At 43.2% G+C, this 17246-nt stretch overlaps 1 protein-coding gene across 1 annotated transcript in view; it reads left to right on the forward strand.

Annotated features, from left to right (window-relative positions):
• The first annotated feature begins 2769 nt into the window (after window positions 1-2769).
• Window positions 2770-17246, forward strand: part of phactr3b (phosphatase and actin regulator 3b) — a 75565-nt gene continuing 61088 nt past the window's right edge. Inside the window, exon 1 of the mRNA XM_061728767.1 lies at window positions 2770-2948. Coding sequence (XP_061584751.1) covers window positions 2837-2948 — 112 coding nt within the window. The 5' untranslated portion in view covers window positions 2770-2836. The remainder of the gene's footprint in view (window positions 2949-17246) is intronic.

The following is a 17246-nucleotide window of genomic DNA, read 5'->3' on the forward strand; positions in this document are numbered from 1 at the left end:
GGGGGGGCCCTCGAAATTTTTTGGGTTTTTCGGGTCGGATCGGGTGTCTATATGCGCAATTTTAACTCTCCAATTAGCAAAATACTGGATACCTTCCCCTGCCTCATCATCATTTGGCTTGCCTCGACGCGGGGGCACACGGCTGCTTGAGACCCGGTCGGATCGGTGACAAATTTATCAAACGAGCCTTTCAGAGAGGCATTAAACTCTTCCATTTTCTTTCTTTTTTTTCTTTTTTCATCCCCTGATGGAAATTTCCTAATCCTGTCTCGTTCTCTCGACATTGTGTGACAGTTTGTTCCAACTCCACCGTCTGGATCAGAGCAGCTTGTGTCTGCGCTTGGTCTGATCAGTTGTATTGAACAACAGACACGCGCATCATTGCACATATATTTATTGATATGCACAGACTAGTACACATTTAGGTCTGTAATGGAACGTGACTGTTGATATTTATAAGGGAAAAAACGAAAAAAAAAAACGGCCCATAGCGCAAGGCCCCTTGGGGCGCGAGGCCCCCGTGGGGCGGGCGCGACTCCAGCCCATAACCAATCGGCCAGTGGTACCAGTTGTTGTCAGGTAAAAAACAAAATCAAATGGGCCGATGGGCCTGCCCGGGCCAAAAAAAAAAAAAAATTTTTTTTTTTTTTTTTTTTTTGGCCCAGCCCGGCCCAACATCCCCATCGGCCCACCGGGCAAATGCCCGGTATGCCCGATGGCCAGTCCACCCCTGATCACGGTCCTTCCAGCGGGTGGTGGGCCATTTCGGGCTGAGCCCGGCCGGGTCCCACGGGCAAAGACCCGGCCACCGGGCGCTCGCCAACGAGCCCCAACCCCAGGCCTGGCTCCAGGGAGGAGCCCCAACCCCAGGCCTGGCTCCAGGGAGGAGCCCCAACCCCAGGCCTGGCTCCAGGGAGGAGCCCCAACCCCAGGCCTGGCTCCAGGGAAGGGCCCCAACCCCAGGCCTGGCTCCAGGGCGGAGCCCCAACCCCAGGCCTGGCTCCAGGGAGGGGCCCCAACCCCAGGCCTGGCTCCAGGGCGGAGCCCCAACCCCAGGCCTGGCTCCAGGGCGGGGCCCCGGTGACGCCGATCCGGGCGACGTTACGGTCCTCGCTGTCTTCCTCCTCATGATTAGCTTTGGAACCGCTCTTAGTCTGGCCCGTCACCCAGGACCTGTTTGCCGTGGGAGTCCCTACCAGGGGCGTGATGCCCCCGACAACATGGCTCCTAGGATCACTCGGGCTTACAAACCCCTCCACCACAGTAAGGTGGCGGTTCAAGGAGGGGGTTTATATTTGTGTAATAGTTAAATAAAAACTACCCCACTTTAATATAAATAAAAAATGTAGCTGCAGCTTAGCAGCTTTAACAATAAATATAGAAATATAGAAATTAAAAATAGTTGTTTTAAAATGAGATGCCATCAACTCAAACTCCAAGAGTTTGTTAACTGTACATTATTAATATATGTAGATATATAGATTTATATTATGGATTTAGATATGTTATATGTATGTATATGGATATATTGAGTTGTATTATACGTACAGTATTTGTGTATCTATATCTCTGTTAATATATATTGATTTATAGTTATATGTAGATATGTTGATATATAGATTTAGTAACTTTTATGTATATAATTGGAGGTAAATACATGAACCAGTGTATATATAGCATATCTACTCTTATATAGTTATTCAAGTATATTGTTATACCATTGCTGTCTATTGTTCTCTATTATATTGTAGTATTATAGTAAAGTAATGATAATGTAATATTATGCATTATAATTACTTCTATTATTACATACATACATAGTAGCACAACTAAATGATGGTGTTTGTTTGGTTTCTTTTGATTGCCTTGATTTGTTTGATTTTGACTATATTTATATATACTGGTACATATAATTGAGTATTATATCACTGTATAGAACAGTTATTAGAGTAGGTATGGGTGTTTTATTTATAAGTAAGCTTATTGAAACTCATCTTATTATATGTAAGAATGTACAGGACTGTCTCAGAAAATTAGAATATTGTGATTTTCTGTAATGCAATTACAAAAACAAAAATGTCATACATTCTGGATTCATTACAAATCAACTGAAATATTGCAAGCCTTTTATTATTTTAATATTGCTGATCATGGTTTACAGCTTAAGAAAACTCAAATATCCTATCTCAAAAAATTAGAATATTCTGGGAATCTTAATCTTAAACTGTAAACCATAATCAGCAATATTAAAATAATAAAAGGCTTGCAATATTTCAGTTGATTTGTAATGAATCCAGAATGTATGACATTTTTGTTTTTTTAATTGCATTACAGAAAATAAAGAACTTTATCACAATATTCTAATTTTCTGAGACAGTCCTGTAAGTAAGTGTTTACTTCATTCCTACTGTACACACACACACATATATATATATATATATATAGGCCTACATACTTGTATTCTGTTGTATTCTCTTTTTTGCATGTTCGAAAAAAAATCTTCAAATCAAAGCAAATCAGCTGCCCATCAAAATTCAGAAATATCATTTATATATGTTATTTAGGTTTTTTTCCAGGCCAAAGGGAGCCGCTACCATGAAGCTGTAGAGCCGCAGGTTGCAGAGCCTCGTCTCGTACCAGCGGGTGCGTTGAGGTTTTTCCGAGCCGCACCTGAAGGCGGCGTGATGCTGCGCGTAACGGGTTTCCCCGGCAGCGCTGCGCACCGGGGACCGGGAGCTGCTGCTGCTGCTGCAGCAGTCCGAGGCTGAGCTCGGCGCACCAGCTCCAGCACGCCCATGCATCCCGCTGACCTTGCTGCTCCCCGCCTCTCCCCGCCATGGCATCGTCTTCTAACGGGCTGCAGGAGGACTGCGTGCTGCAGCGGGCCCGCTCCAAGAGCGACCCCAGCAGCGTCCCCGACGCACGCCCGGAGGGAGCGCACGGAGCAGGTAGGAGCAGAGGAGGGGAGGGGGCCGGGGGGGCGAGGGCTGCTGCCGGGCTTCTGTGTGCTCATGGTGGCAGGAGCACAGCAGGAGCTTCACCTGCATCCCGGTGATGCCTGGATGTGCGGCTCCTCTGCAGCTCCCACCTCTATAATCTATAATCTATAATCACCTCTGTGCCGCCGGCCTTCTGCATGGAAATGGCCATGGCTCTAGGAAATGTGTGCACTGTTGCGCGTTTTATTAGATGTTTCCAGATGCTGTTGTATAATAGTCTGTGTGCATTATCTTTAATCATTTTGTCTCATTATGTTATGTATGCAGGGGCGCCTCCAAACATGTGTCATAGGGGGGGCCACTTCAATTCTTGGGGTGGACACCAAAACTAAAAACCATCATTACAGGATTTTATTATACTTTTGTAGGATACAGGCTCAGAAATACTGAAAGAAACGCCTACTGATATGCACTTGGCCCAAATGATTTGGGATGAAACGCAAAACTGACGATAGAATCTATGTAGGGTGGCCACCAAATTTGTAGGGGGGGCATGGCCACCCCTGGCCACCCCCTGGTGGCGCCACTGTATGTATGACAGGCGTCTTTACCATCAGCTGCTGGCAGAGACCCCAGTGATGGAGATCTGTCCAAACCCTCAGATCTAGTTTGTTCTGCTGCCGTGGGGGCTTCAGGAATCAGAGCACATCGTCCTCCAGATAAGAGCGACTGTGGCCGTCACATGTTGACTGCAGTGTGCTGAGATTAAGACGATGACAGCGCTGCGAGTGCGTTTGCTGTTTCCATAGTGATCCCAGTGGTAAGAAGGCCGTGCTTGGATTCCCACTGTGAGCTGACATGCTGTTTGTCTGTCTGCTCCACTTCTTTTTTTCTCTCCAAACACACTCGGTGATAGAGCAGCCCCGGTCAGGCTGTGATTGGTCTGTTTCTGTGAGATCATGGGAGTCACACGTCAAACAGAAACCACTGGGCAGGGACCAGCTGGAGCTGAGCAGCTACACGGTAGCGGTTGTAAAGGAAGCAGTTTTTAAAGGTATTGGAGGGGGGGCAGTACTCGAGTTGTAAAATAAATCAGGGGGGATGGTGGATTTTATCATATGGGGACAGATAATTTGTGCTGATTACAAATAATATAATATATTACAAATAATAGCAGTGACCAAAACACCTGCAGAAATACTGCAGGAATGACATAGCAGCAGTTAAATGCAGCCTTCTGTAAGCTTTAAATATCCACTGGGCTTACATCAAATACATCAAAACACAACAATAAAAAACACTTTTCTGAACTTATCAATATGACTCTGTCCTTCACAGGATAAGTAACATGGATCACTGCAAAAACTCACAATCTTAACAAGAATATTTGTCTTATTTCTAGTTAAAATGTCTCATTTTAGTAAAAAAATATCATTACACTTAAAACAAGACTCATCACTGGAAAAAACAAAAATTTTCACCTGTTTCAAGTAGATTTTCACTTGAAATAAGTAGAAAAATCTGCCAGTGGAACAAGATTTATTTGCTTGTAATAAGAAGATAAATCTTGTCCCACTGGCAGATTTTTCTACTTATTTCAAGTGAAAATTTACTTGAAACAGGTGAAAATTGTCAAATAAGTTATTTTTCTGGTGTTATTTTTCTGGTGATGACTCTAAATGTTGAAATAGCAGTAAAACCACATTCATTGATGAAATGACATAAGGGATGGAAAGGAGGGATGGCAGTTTTACAGGGGGGGGTGATTTGGACCGTTTTTATTTCAGGGGGGGATGCCATCCCCCCTCATCCCCCCTCAACTTCAGTACTGAGAGTGGGTTTATACGAAAGCAAGACCAATCCATCACCTGAGCTGTGGGCAGCTCCCACTTGCAGCTGCTTTCATAAGTGATGAGCAACATCTGTTCCAGTAAGGGTTTAATGAGGGTTGCAGTTGCACTTTCATCAGATTCACATGTTCATTTCCTCTTGTGTGCATGTCAGGGTCTGCAGCTCTGCAGGAAGGGTCTGCAGGTCCTCCTGCAGCAGCCGATCATGCTGCGTTCATGCCCTTGGTTTCAAGTGCTTGTCACGTTGTTGTGCTTGTTATGGTTACGTAACGGCGTTGGTGTCGGTGAAACTATGAGTCAACGCTTGCAGGATCGACGACCGTTTTAAACTTAATGTCAAATTCCTCCCTAAACCGCCGTGGCAGATTTAATGCAAAGCTTTACGTTTCCAGAGCGAGGACGGGCAGACGGGGCTCCGGCGGTGCAGCGAGGGAAGAGCCATCATGCTGTCCTCCCCCACTCTGCCCGGTGCTCCCTCTCTCTCAGCCCCGGCACCCCCTACCGCTGCTTTGATCTGGCATTCGGAAGAACTGTCTCCATTAAAAGGGATAAAAGGAGGAGAGCCAGATCTCTGATGGTGGTATTCTCAAAGCCCCTGCTGGGCAACGTCACAGAGAATTAGCTGCAAAATAGGCTCCATAGGCTTCATATTCAGGTAACCTCTTACATTGTGGTGGTTTGGAAGACAATTGTGGATTTTCTTTATGAAAGGAAGACTAAAATCAACAGTCTTGCACGCTGAGCCCTCGTTTGAATCCTTCATGTAAGAGTCTCGTGTTGCTCTCTCGGGGAAGCAGAGCTCTGGAGATTCTGATTAAACTGTAACACTTTTGTGGCTGACGTTTCCAGCTGAAAGCCTGACAGACAGACAGCACTCTGCCTTCCCAGCCGGAGTCAACAGGCTGGTTATTGATCCGGCTATCTTTACGTGGATTTCATTTATGGTGTCAACAGCTACGGACAAGCAGCTGCTTTATTCTGCACATACAGGACTGTCTCAGAAAATTAGAATATTGTGATTTTCTGTAATGCAATTAAAAAAACTAAAATCAAATCAAAGTCATACATTCTGGATTCATTACAAATCAACTGAAATATTGCAAGCCTTTTATTATTTTAATATTGCTGATTATGGTTTAAAACTTAAGAAAACTCAAATATCCTATCTCAAAAAATTAGAATATTCTGGGAATCTTAATATAAACTGTAAGCCATAATCAGCAATATTAAAATAATAAAAGGCTTGCAATGTTTCAGTTGATTTGTAATGAATCCAGAATGTATGACATTTTAGTTTTTTTTAATTGCATTACAGAAAATAAAGAACTTTATCACAATATTCTAATTTTCTGAGACAGTCCGGTACAGGAGCGCTGGCGTGCGAGCTGCAGAACCCAAAGTTCCTCCTGAACATTTTAGCCCAAACTCAAATTGCACACAAATGTTTGGAAATGCATGGCCAGCCAACTGGATTTGTCCGAACCATCATTTTTCCAGCTCTTCTTCCCTTTAGATGCATCACTTCTGTGCTGAAATAAACGAGGGAAAAGTGAGGGTCTGTAATGGTTTGTGTGTTTGCAAAGTTGTTTATTTAAGCAAAATACAAGAGAACACGACGGCCACAAATCTCTAATTTATGTATTTTTTCACAACCATAGATTTTATTCAGTTTAAAGCTGCAGTATTTCAATTTTTAACAATGTAAATGATCTTTGCATCAAATGTGAAAGCTAGAACTTGTAGTGATGAGTGTGCAGAAAATGATCCTGCAGTCAACTCCACAGAGCAATCTTTCAACTCTTTAGAGTTTATACTTTAACCGTTTTCTTTAAATTGTGTCCAACAACAACAACAGGTACTTTTTTGTTTTTAAAAAAGTACTGTGATAAAACCACTCTAAGCCCAGAACCAAATATGTTTTTTTAAGGGGACCTATTATGCCATCTAATACTTATTTTAACCTATTTTTACCTGTTTTTCAGAATAGGTCCCCTTTAAGGGAAGCGGTGGAGACCAAAGTAAGAGAAAAAAAGATGGCAAATATTAAAATAGATTAAATAGCCTTAAAAGTCTTTAAAAGTTGGTCAGTTTTAGATGAACCTGTGTTTTGGTATGAACTGGTAGGATTATATGTATGAACAGCCGAGCTGTAGCGGTTTTACTAAGTTATAAGTGACTGGAAAGAAGGATACAAACATCTCTGAGGACAAGTAAAGTGTGTTAAGTCATTTCAACTACCATCTAAAATGAGCTAATGTAATTTGCAGCCACATGTTCCTTCATCAGATAGGCTTGATTTGTAGAACAACTTGTAGAAACAATTCTCAGTAACTTTCCATAAATCTTTTTGGAGGATTTGGAGGACTGTATCCTGGGAGTTGAGGCGTTGCAAGGAAGCATGCATGTCATTTACATAACCCTAAATCTACACGGAAATAAAAGTAGCAGCAGCAAGTTTCTTTTGGCTTGAAAGACAGACGACTTGAGTCTCGTTGAAACGGAGTGTTTTTTTTTTCTTTTTCACAAATTAAACGTAGTCATTGACTGTGTTTCCATGCATCAATAACCCTTTTAAAACCCGAATATTGGCAATAACCCGGTTTTGCACGGCCATGTAAACACCAATAACCCCTTTGAATAACCTGAATTTGCTCATATTCTGGTTTTTAAAAACCCCAATATGAGCCCTGGGTTACTCCTTTTAAAACCTGAATATTGGGTCATGTAAACACCAAACGGAATATCCCCATCAAACGGAACAGGAATTTGTTTTCTGCTCATGTTCTGTTCACAAGGAATCCTGGTCTTTTGAGTCCAGGAAGTTCTTCTAAACACGGAGAAACCAAGACCAGGAGGAGACTAATCACTTCATAAATGTAATGAAGGATATGAACATTTCTGCATTTGTAGACGGTAGAAAGTACCGGGATAGAAGATTTACAAGAAGGAGAGAGAAAAGTTGCTGAAGCAGCATTTGTTTTGGATTTGGATACAGGAAGAAGAAGCAGAAATGACGGGAATTAAGTCATCACGTTCTCTGCGCGTCGCTGGTTTAATCCAGATATCCAGAATGATTAATTACCATGTAAAGGGAATATTCCCAATGTTTTAGTAACCGGAATATTAGCAATAACCTGAATTTTGACTGCATGTAAACGTAGTCATTAAAGAGAGAGGGACTTCAATCCAAAAGTCCCTGGTGCTATGCTAGTCTGAATGCTTTGGAGTGGCCCAAAGCAAATAAATAAATATTGGCACTTGATGCTATTAATACATGAAAATAATAGGAGTGGTCTCTCATTTTTCAACAAAGATCCACGTAAGAGGCTGTTTTGAGTCTGGGCAGAGAAACATAGTTACCACATTTAACTAGTGTAGTTTTACGTTGTGAGTCGGACCGCTCATCCCGTCACAACTGTGTTTATTAGCTTAAGTGTGTTTGTTCATTTTATCGTTTGTCTACTGTTGCATCCATGTTGCTGGATCTTGATGACATGTTCTTCCACAACAGAAAACAAACTTCCTCATTTCCCAGTTGAATGACCAGAGCGCACGTGTGAAGTTAGTTTCACATTGGTCTCTGTGTGGGAAACATCAGAAGAGCTTGGTTTTCCGGTAGTGAGAAGTTATTCTAGTGTCTTGGGTTAAACTTTTCTCCTCTCTTCCTCTCCTACTAACCCCCCCCACACACACTCTTATCTTGGCCAAGCCTCCGAGTCTGTTTTTCACTGGATGACACGAAATCTCGTCCGCCATTTTGAATCACGCGAGACTCAGTCACCACGTGACTTTGTTAGCCACACACACACACGCACGCACGCACGCACGCACGCACGCACGCACGCACGCACGCACGCACGCACGCACGCACGCACGCACGCACGCACGCACGCACGCACGCACGCACGCACGCACACACACACACACATTCACAAACAAATAATCTGAAGTTTGTGTTAATGTTTAGTTAGTTGTTTATGTGTAGTTTAGGCATCAGAATTTATCCCAAGTGTTGTTCCATTATCTTTTAACACTTGTGTAAATCAATTCAGATGAATTTGAATGAGAGAAGTTGTTAGGGTTTATTTTACACATATTTGTCACAGCTGCTGGTTTAAAGCTCTGTGCTCGGACTCTTTCCTTCACTGTTATTCTGTAACCCCCCCCCCCAGCAACAGGCTGGTGCGTAGGGAATAACAGCTAGCTTGAGACTGATTTAGCTGTTTTAGTTACTCTCCTGATAGGTCAGGTGGTGTCCCATTTTGATTGATTCATTTAATAATTCATTTAGATAAGTAATCTTCTTTATTAAATATTAATAACTATCGTAGGAGGATTATTAATAACTCTTTAATAACTGAACCAGCACCCCCTTTGTGGCACAACAGTAGTCTCATATTTGACTTTAGAACATGTTGCACAGTTTCAGTGGCTACAAAAACACATCACCACCCCTCCATCATTCTGCTCCACAGTTGAGATGTCTGTTCATAATCCACAGCCTCATGTTTGTCATTAGACACAGCCTTTTACCACAAACGTATCTGCTTTGATCTCGTAAGTCTGAAGGACATTGTTCCAGAAATCTTCCACTTTGTTCAGATGCAGCTTTGTAAACATGGACATGCTGCCGTGTTATTTTTAGACAGAAGAGTCTTCTTCCCTGCAAAAACTTTCAAATGAGTCTTGTACAGTTTGGTTTTTTTTTTGTCCTTATTGTGCTGTCAAGGACATCTTCTATACTATATGAGGCCCTTACACTACGAGACATGTCTCCTGTATTTTAGAAGTTTGGCCGCCTGGCTTCGGGTGAACTGGCTGGGATGTCTGCTCCTGGGCAGACCAGCAACTGACTTCAAAAAACATGTCAATGATTTTCTCAACCACAGAGAAATGGACCCCAAATTGTTTGGAAATGGCTGCATAACTGTTATTGCCATCTCATAATGGCTGGCAGTAACAGTTGCTTGCTGATGTTGTCTCTTCTCCTTGCCAACTGAAGGCTTCAGACGAGCAAACTGCCACGACCTGCTTTTGCAGATGTGCGTCCATGTGCTGCTGATCAGTAAGGTGCTGACCCTCACCGCTGCGTACCCTCTCCAAGTACATACGCATTTACTAAGGGTGCTTTCACCTCCGTCACCTTTGGAGCAATTGTTCCAGAACAGGGAGCGTTTCCCCCTAAAGATCGGATGGTTTGGTACATGTGAACACAGTAATCGTGCTCGGATGCGGGACAAAACAAGTGAGCCGAGATCTCCTAGGAGAGGTTAGGGTTAGGTTCTCGGCTCGCTTCCTCTCCAGACCTGGAGCGGTACGTTTGTAGTGAGAACATAATCCACACAGCAACCGCCACAACTCCATTCATTGTGTATGTGCTGCCACGGTTCAAGGAGAAGAGTCGGTGCAGCCTCCACCACCTTCTCTCCTATTGGACGTGCAGAGATGTGGCCCTGTGATGGACAGGTGACCTGTCCAGGGTGAACCTGCCTCTCACCTGTAATGAGCTGGGATAGACTCCAGCAGACCCCCGTCACCCTGTAAGGATCAAACAGGTGTAGAGGATGGATGTTTTTAGTCATATCATGAGCTGGCAAGGAAAATAGATTATTCTTTTTTAACCCTGAAATGTAAAACTTAGAAGTGTGGGCTGCTGGGTGGCTCAGTGAGCAAGCAGCCCTTGTACTGACGCTGCAGTCTAGAGCCCGGACTGTTTTCTTCATCCCGCTCCCGCGCCATTTCTGACCATTACCGCCCGCTCCCGCAAAACTCTGACAATTCATGCCGCACAATAATAGAGATGCATGGATTTTGTGTCTTCTCCCGTCCCGCAAGAGAAAGGTCCAGACAAATCTATCTGATTTAATGTTAACATGGTAATTGTGGAGCTTGATGGATAATTGAAAGTTCATAGGTCACCTGACCGAAATTTAGACTCAAATCCATCATTGTCATTATTACACAAGCTTTTTCCCCTTTCGCGCACGCGTCAATTATGTGATTGAGGTTATAGCAACGAGAGTAGACTGTGAGTGGTTCAAATAACACTAATAAATAACATAAAATAAACAAAGTTAACGAATAAACAAATTAATTTAACAAATGAATCACTTGGCCATTATATTGCTGTGGAGGAAGAGAAACTGCTGACTGACTGAGGTCCCAATCGTTCGTCTCTTCCAAGACGCTCCACAAACACTAAACCCAGTTTCTCCAAATATCTTACTTGCTTTGTCTTTGTTTTGTAAAGACCTTGTTTGAGGTTCTTTTCCATGTCATTGATTTCCACCTTGTCGCTAGACTACATCCCGATCCCGCAGTATTTTTCTAGCAAAGTTCAAACCGCCCGCTCCCGCCAGATTTGCGTTGGGTCTGGCGGGACCCAATCCCAATGCAGCCCTCTAGTGCAGTCCTCCTGCAGTGGTCGCAGGTTCGAGTCCCGGCCTGCCCAGCCCTTTGCTGCATGTCGTTCAATTCAATTCAATTAAATTCACCCAGAACATAAACCCCCAAGCAATTATTACATAAACAATGGCAGGTAAAAACTCCCCTAGTGGGAGAAAAGCCTTAAGCCAAACAGTGGCAAGAAAAACTCCCCTTTAGGAGGGAAGAAACCTGGACCAGGACCTGGATCATAAGGGGGTAGAAACCTGGACCAGGACCTGGATCATAAGGGGGTAGAAACCTGGACCAGGACCTGGATCATAAGGGGGGACCTCCTGCCGGGGGCCAGGTGTCGTCCGTATTCTCTCGCTCTACCCCCTTCCTGTCTACAACTTGAATAAAAGCCACTAGAGCCACAAAATCTAAAAAAAAAAACAAGTGAGAGTGGACTTCCTATTCTCAAAACTCTTTTTTTCTGTAACATATTTAAACAACTTTCATCAAGTCCCACCCTCCTTAGTTACTGTTGCTAACTTGGACATTGTTTACAGATTTACTTCAGTCACGATCTGTGTGAAAACCTCGTCCTTTCAAGTCTTAGTCACGTTTTGGACACAGAATAGCCACCTTTTGTCAAACAGCATTCAAATTGGAAGTCATTATTCCATGAAGGGATATGCACAAAATTTAAAAAAAGATGCGCTTGATCACAGTACAAGCAGGAGAAAGCAATCGCCAATGACAACACTCAGGGTCAAAAGCATTCATGCATTCCAGGGTGGGATTTGATTAGTTTACTCTGGAAAGGTACAACGTCAGATCTACTGCTAAAAACCGAACACTGCATCTAGACTTTGGGTCTGGTGCTCACTGAGCACCAGACCTGAGAGCACTGCTCAGCCCCTCCATCATCTGATATAAACTCACGATTCTGAGGGAATTCACTTTAAAAGTTAGTGCTAAATAACATATCTAAGGCAAAGACTTGCATGATTAAATAACTTTAGATATCATTAGTTTAGTTCAAAGCCCAGTTGCACTGATTTTTCTCTGAACAAATGTGGATGTTATGTTGGCAGCTTGCGCCAAAGCAGGAATTTAGCTTTGTCTTGTTTTGGTCCTGGTATTATATTTCATGACAACTCCCTGCATCAGAATATGGAATAAAATAAAGTCCATTGCACGTCTTCTCTGGATACCTGGAACGATGTTCCGACTACCCCAGATGCATCAGTTTAACTTTTATTTTTTTAGCATAAACTCCATAAAACAGATGAGGGTCGAGGATTCAATTCAATTCAATTCAATTTTATTTATATAGCCTATACAGAAGTTGTCTCTAGGTGCTTTCCAGAGACCCAGAACATAAACCCCCAAGCAATTATTACATAAACAATGGCAGGTAAAATTCCCCTAGTGGCAGAAAAACCTTGAGCAAAACAGTGTTAAGAAAAACTCCCCTTTAGGAGGGAAGAAACCTGGACCAGGACCTCGATCCTCCTCCTGCCGGAGGATCTACAAGTGTTTCTCTGCGGAGTTGGATGCTACAGACGTCTGAGTTCTGGTCCTTGTGCAACCGATTGTCAGCAACCACTGGCTCATCTGTGATGGAGGGGCAGATCTTACCAACAGGTCAGTGGAGTTAAGCCTGAATTTTGGTTCTGGGTTAAATCTACGCAGAGCCTACTCTGTAGGGTACGCGGCTACGCGGGAGTCTCTCCATAGCTACACCGTAGCCTGACCTGCACCTCCGAAAAAATTGTAACTACGCGTCGAGGCGACGCAGACCGAGAGGACTGTGATTGGTTTGCTTGGTAGCAACGCATTTCCGGTTCCAGACTGCGCCATCCCCGCCATTTTTAAACATCTTGTTGTTGTACACGGACAGAACATTATCAACATGGACCAAGTCGAGGAGCGACTCATTGAGGAAGTCTGTAAATATGACCACTTTTACATTCTGGAAAAGAACGCAGCCCCCTAGTGCTCTGGGGGGGGTACTGCACCGCGGCGAAATGGAGAGACGGAGAAGTCCGAAGGGTTCACAACGGCGTCACAGTAACGGCGTAGGTTCTGTGCTGGTTTAATGCAGAACCATAAATCCGGCTTTAGTCATTCTCCACAACCGTAATCCCAGACCTTCGGGTCCATTTTCGGTGGCTCTGCTTGCTCAGTTGGCAATGGATAGCAACCGTCAGCACCGTGTGCTCAGTTTTCAATGTTCCATGAACATAAAGTGATGCAGATAGGGCGCCTATCGCTCCCTGGTGTTGATCTTCTCTTGACGTGTTGTTTCACTATTCTGGTGCACGGCTGTTACATCAAAACTAAGGCTGGGACTTTAGCGCGTTAATTTAGATTAATTAATTACCGAAAAAATAGCGCACTAAAAAAAATAGCGCATTTTAATCGCATTAGTTTTTTCCCCTCGGAACGTTTCTCATGGGACGACTTACACACGGACGGCGCACCGACCAACCAGACCCCTGAGAGAGAGGCTGCGTCCGAAATCACATACTTCCACCCTAATGATATTCACTATTCACTATTTACTGATATTTACTCAAAAGTGTGCCTAACTCAAGTATACTTTTTAGTATATACTTTTTAGTATGGCATTTGGGACACACCGAGAGAGTTCTGACACTTACGTGGACTCCCATTGTAAGCTCCGCGGCGAAATCAGATCGTTTTACAACTCTCTCTCTCAATGTTCTGCAACAAACGTGCATTAGTGTTACAGCGAAGTGGGGCCGTCGTCATAACACAAGCTAAGTTGTTACCACACACGTTAACGATGAATGAAGTCACAGATGAAAAGGCTCTCGTTGGTCCCGTGGATGGGAAATTCTGTTTTAAAAAACGGATGGATGGAAGTGTTCTGTTTTCTAATGTGTTTCCATGTTCTGGAATGTACTGGAAACAGTTGAAAGTATTTTGTTATATTTAAGTGTTTACAGAAGGTCCTTGACTATAGGCTACCTGTCTCATTCAATGTGCATACTGCATACATTTAATTTACTGCACTTTATAGCAAATTGCACTGATTTGTTCTTGGTGAAGATAAAAATAAACTTTCATAAATTGAACATGTGTTTTCACTAGTCAATCATTCACTCATATACAAAAATCCATTTGAAACAAACAAAAAAAGGAAATCTCATTGTTCTCAGGTCTAAAATTGATATGCGATAAAAATTGCGATTAATTGCGATTAATTAATTACAAAGCCTGTAATTAATTCGATTAATTTTTTTAATCGAGTCCCAGCCCTAATCAAAACCCTTTTTACCGCTGTGCTCCACCATCCTGAAACTACAGCACTGATCCAGCACCACCCGTATCTCCAGGATACTGACGGGCCTCAGCTCAGTCCTCACGTTCAGCTGAAGGAGAGGGAGAAGGCCTGGTGAGGAGATTAGGATTCCTTTCATTAGGGTCCTTCATGTATTATTGATCGGAAAGCCTGCGCATAAGCTCGTTTGTCTCGTTCCACATTCAGAGCTGCGACTGAACGGATACAACAGCAAACCTGAGACCTGGCAGTTCACTCCCACATGCATGTTCAGCTCAGGGAGGAATCTGTGTGAAATAGCTCCACATGAGTCACTGCACAGCGACTGCTGGCCAGTATGAGACAGATGAAGTGTGTGCCTAGCCAGGAATAGAAAAACAATGAAGTGACGTCACCCCCACTGTTCTCAGCTGCTCTGCAGAGATTTCAGCTGCACAGCCTTTGGCAATGTGCCGTTTTACAGAGTTTCTGTTCTTTCAGAAATCTCGGACAAGGAACTCACTGAAGCAGTATTTAGTCCTCGCTGCAGACTCTTCATGAGTACTAGTGCCTCCACTTCTCATTATGTCTTTCACATGAGGCAGATTCCCTGATATGTTTAACTTGAGATGCAGGCCGAATACAGAGACGTTTGCAAATGCAGACGAAGGACATCAGGTCTGTTCGCCAGAGGAAATGTATCATCTTCAGGCGTAAAGTCTGTCTCTAGTGTTTAAGTTCAGAAATGTGAACTATCAACCGGAGAATGACCATATGGGGCTAGAACAGTCTCATAGTTCACAAATGCACACGCCGATCCACAAATGCACAGAACAATTCACACGTGCGTAGGACAAGATACACAAATGTATTTTTGATGCACACACGAATATAACCTGATTTACAAACAACAAAACAAACTTCATTTGTGTGTGACTTTTGAGACTCCCCTGACGTGACTCGATCCACAAATGCGTTTTTTTTTTAACACGCAAGGATCTGCAACCAATCAGATGTCTTCCTTTGTTTCAGCCAATCATAAGAGGGCACCCCACGTGGGGGATGATTTACTCTAAACCAATCAGATTAAAGGGGCGGATACACCTGCTGTTTGAGCTGCGTTAGCGCCGTTCGCTTAGAAAAGTTATTAAATATTTGGAGTTGGTGGAATAAAGATAAATAAAGACAGCAACACGGGATGGAGAGGAGATCACTGCTCTGCTTTTCTTGTGATCTCGGTAAAGAAAACATTACATTACATTATTGTGGCAGATCAAAAGATTGACATATAACAACAAAAAAAGTGGCTTTCTAAAGTTATTTATTTATGTTTTTAACAGACTTGAGCAGATGCAGTCCTGTCATTTACATCCACTTGGCAGCAACATCCTCCAGCCTCTCGGTCACAGACCTGCGCATGCGCGGCGCTCTCCTGCAGTCTAGTTTGGGGAAGAGTGTTGCTGTGGTAACATTGTTGCTGTGGTAACATCGTTGCTGTGGTAACATCATTGCTAGGGTAACATCGTTGCTGTGGTAGCATCGTTGCTGTGGTAACATCGTTGTTGTGGTAACAATGTTGCTGTGGTAACAATGTTGCTGTGGTAACATAGTTGCTGTGGTAACATCGTTGCTGTTGTAACATCGTTGCTGTGGAACATCGTTGCTGTGGCAACATCGTTGTTGTGGAACATTGTTGCTGTGGTAACATCGTTGCTGTGGTAACATCGTTGCTGTGGTAGCATAGTTGCTGTGGTAACATTGTTGCTGTGGAACATTGTTGCTGTGGAACATTGTTGCTGTGGCAACATCGTTGCTGTGGTAGCATAGTTGCTGTGGTAACATATTGCTGTGGCAACATCGTTGCTGTGGTAGCATCATTGCTAGGGTAACTTCGTTGCTGTGGTAACATCGTTGCTGTGGCAACATTGTTGCTGTGGTAACATCGTTGCTGTAGCAGCATAGTTGCTGTGGTAACATCGTTGCTGTGGCAGCATAGTTGCTGTGGCAACATCGTTGCTGTAGCAGCATAGTTGCTGTGGTAACATCGTTGCTGTGGCAGCATAGTTGCTGTGGCAACATCGTTGCTGTGGTAACATTGTTGCTGTGGCAGCATAGTTGCTGTGGTAACATCGTTGCTGTGGTAACATCGTTGCTGTGGTAACAACGTGCTGCTAACGTAACGTTAGCTGTGGCAACATCGTTGCTGCTAACGTTAGCTGTGGCTGCACTCGCAACCGGGGGCTTTGCGTTTATGTGGCTAAACTTGAGCTGCTTCGGTGGTGAGCAGGGTCCACCGGGCCTGTACAGCTACAATAGGAGCCTACAAGCATAGCTAAACAAGCCAATCAGTGTCCACGTCCAGGTGGGACTGACCGTTGTTTTCCACCCCCAACCAATCAAGCACAACAAGCCCACCACACAAACACTGATTTCACAATAAAGGCAACTGGCAAACAGAAACAGTAAAGTTAGATAAAAAAATAGATTAAACGATTAAAAAACATGACACTTTAAATATGCCTGTAATTAATTAATCGCAATTAACACGCTAATTTGACACCTCTAATATATATATATACAGGACAGAAATGTCATACATTCTGGATTCATTACAAATCAACTGAAATATTGCAAGCCTTTTATTATTTTAATATTGCTGATCATGGCAACAATATTAAAATAATAATTTTTAGACATTTTTGTTTTTGTAATTGCATTACAGAAAATAAAGAACTTTATCACAATATTCTAATTTTATGAGACAGTCCTGTATATCTATATAACCACTTTGGTGTCCTT

The sequence above is a fragment of the Cololabis saira genome, chromosome 8 (genome assembly GCF_033807715.1).
Source record: "Cololabis saira isolate AMF1-May2022 chromosome 8, fColSai1.1, whole genome shotgun sequence".
NCBI classification, from domain to species: domain Eukaryota; kingdom Metazoa; phylum Chordata; class Actinopteri; order Beloniformes; family Belonidae; genus Cololabis; species Cololabis saira.